We start from the raw sequence: 1,940 nt of genomic DNA, 5'->3' as shown, positions 1-1,940 counted from the left end.
GGTCTACAAACCAGAGTGGATAATCTATCTTTAATAAATCATTGTACCTTCTCTCAAAGTCTACATGAAGACCTTCAAGAAGGATAATGCATGCAGCAATGCATTCTGATGTAGGAGCTGTGGTGTTAAAATTTTGAAATGATGCCAATTTTTTTTTTCAAACTGTTTTTTTCCAAAATTTTTAATTTCCCCATACACCCTTTTATCTTCTGAGAATAGGTGACCAAATCTGATTTTCTACCTTGCAGCCCTAAGTTAAGCAGATTCACTGTTTTAAAAATATCACTCAAGTAGAATATTTTTGATTTAAACTCAGAAAGCCTTTCCAAAATTTTCTTAGTTGTATCAGCTTGTTTCTTGGTGTTGTAATGAGTCATCTAACTCTTGAACATGAGAAAGTTGATTAATGGTTCCCACCAATTCACTAGTCTTCCAAGGCTCAGGCCTTTTCACAACCATCTTATTTCTGTGTGAAGCAATAGGGTTTTAAAATCTTCATCTTCACAGAATTGCATAAAGAATCTATTAGTCACTGAGTTTGATTTGACAAAGTTAATTGCATGTATGGCAATGTTGAGTGCTTCTTCCATGTGTCCTCCAATATTCTTAGCAACCAAATGCTGTCTGTGGATAATGCAATGTGTATAAAAAATATGAAGAGCAACTGGTTTCATTCTAGAAACAACGTCTTCATTTTTCCAGTCATAGTTGCAGCCCCATCTGATGCAATGTTGATCAAATTAGTCAATGGAATATTTTCATCATTAAAATATCGCATTACTTCATTGAATATATCTTCTCCATTAGTAGTTTCAGGCAAACTTTTAATGAATTACATTTCTTCCCTTATATCATCTTCATGGATGAATCTGACATAGACCAGAAGGATAGCTTGGTTATGAATTCCGCTATCATCAACCTGGATAGAAAAATTTGTCTTTTGGAGAATTTCCACAATCTTCTCCTCAAAAAAATTAGACATTTCATCTTGTCATCTTGGTTGCTCTAAGTCTACGATGCAGGTTCGATTCCTGGCCAGAGGAATTTAACTGTAATGGGAAATTCAATTGCTAATAACAACTACCAGAGTAAGAAGTCTAAAATTATTTCATATACATTATAAAATATTCTCTTGAATTTTGTTTACAAAACATATAGCCGAGCCCATTCGCACTAATCGGTATTATGGTTACCCGGCAAGCGATGAATTCATAGCTAGACTCAGCCATATAATCCTCACCATTTTCAGTTTAATAATAAATGGAAAACAAAACAATTAAAATCATCTTTTTATTACAATACCAGATATATACTCACCTTAAGAGGGAAGCCCTCTACGTATTTTAACTTATAGAGGTCACGATACTTCTGCATTTCTTTTATTCGTTCTGCTTTATGTGGATCTGCCTTTAGCATGACTGGATAAACAGTGATGGGATAACGTGATTCTGACCAGAGCCAGCGATCAATACCAATTTCCGATTCGTTTTCAGTAAACTTATCGATAGCTATTGAATCTATGAAACCGATTTCTGATCCGTCTACTAAGTCGCTGGGAGAGAGTTTAATTTCTTTCAGCTCTTTAAATGATTTCGAAAGCTGAACGTCGACGGGACCGATTTTAAAATCGTCTTTCTTATATTCCATAAAGTTGGTACCAAGTTCTTCAATGTAACTTCTTTGGGTGTCCTCTTTTGTTGAGTACTGGGTCGCTTTGGTGAAAACTTCACTCGCTTCGCCCCGATCTACGGGGAGAAATTTAGTAGTCCGGAGCAGGGAAACTGTACCTGACATCCTTAAAGAATTATATACTCTAACTTGAAAGGTGGCATTAAATGGTGCAGTTCCCTGGTGGAAGCTTGTCATCAGCTTATCCATTTCTGTTTTAAGAAAATAAAGAATGAAAGACTTATGTCATATTACAGTAGTAACCAAAACAG

At 35.4% G+C, this 1,940-nt stretch overlaps 1 protein-coding gene across 2 annotated transcripts in view; it reads right to left on the bottom strand.

Moving 5' to 3' along the window:
- Positions 1-1,278: 1,278 nt before the first annotated feature.
- Positions 1,279-1,940, bottom strand: part of LOC106873591 (uncharacterized) — a 22,424-nt gene continuing 21,762 nt past the window's right edge. The window contains exon 3 of one of the 2 annotated variants that reach the window (XM_052971103.1): positions 1,279-1,880. In XM_052971103.1, coding sequence (XP_052827063.1) covers positions 1,294-1,878 — 585 coding nt within the window. In that variant the 5' untranslated portion in view covers positions 1,879-1,880 and the 3' untranslated portion in view covers positions 1,279-1,293. The remainder of the gene's footprint in view (positions 1,881-1,940) is intronic. The other variant, XR_008265029.1, reaches the window with a different exon arrangement.

The sequence above is a fragment of the Octopus bimaculoides genome, chromosome 10 (assembly GCF_001194135.2).
Source record: "Octopus bimaculoides isolate UCB-OBI-ISO-001 chromosome 10, ASM119413v2, whole genome shotgun sequence".
Taxonomy (NCBI): domain Eukaryota; kingdom Metazoa; phylum Mollusca; class Cephalopoda; order Octopoda; family Octopodidae; genus Octopus; species Octopus bimaculoides.
Note: the sequence above shows the minus strand (reverse complement) of the source record. Positions and strands in the feature narration are given on the sequence as shown.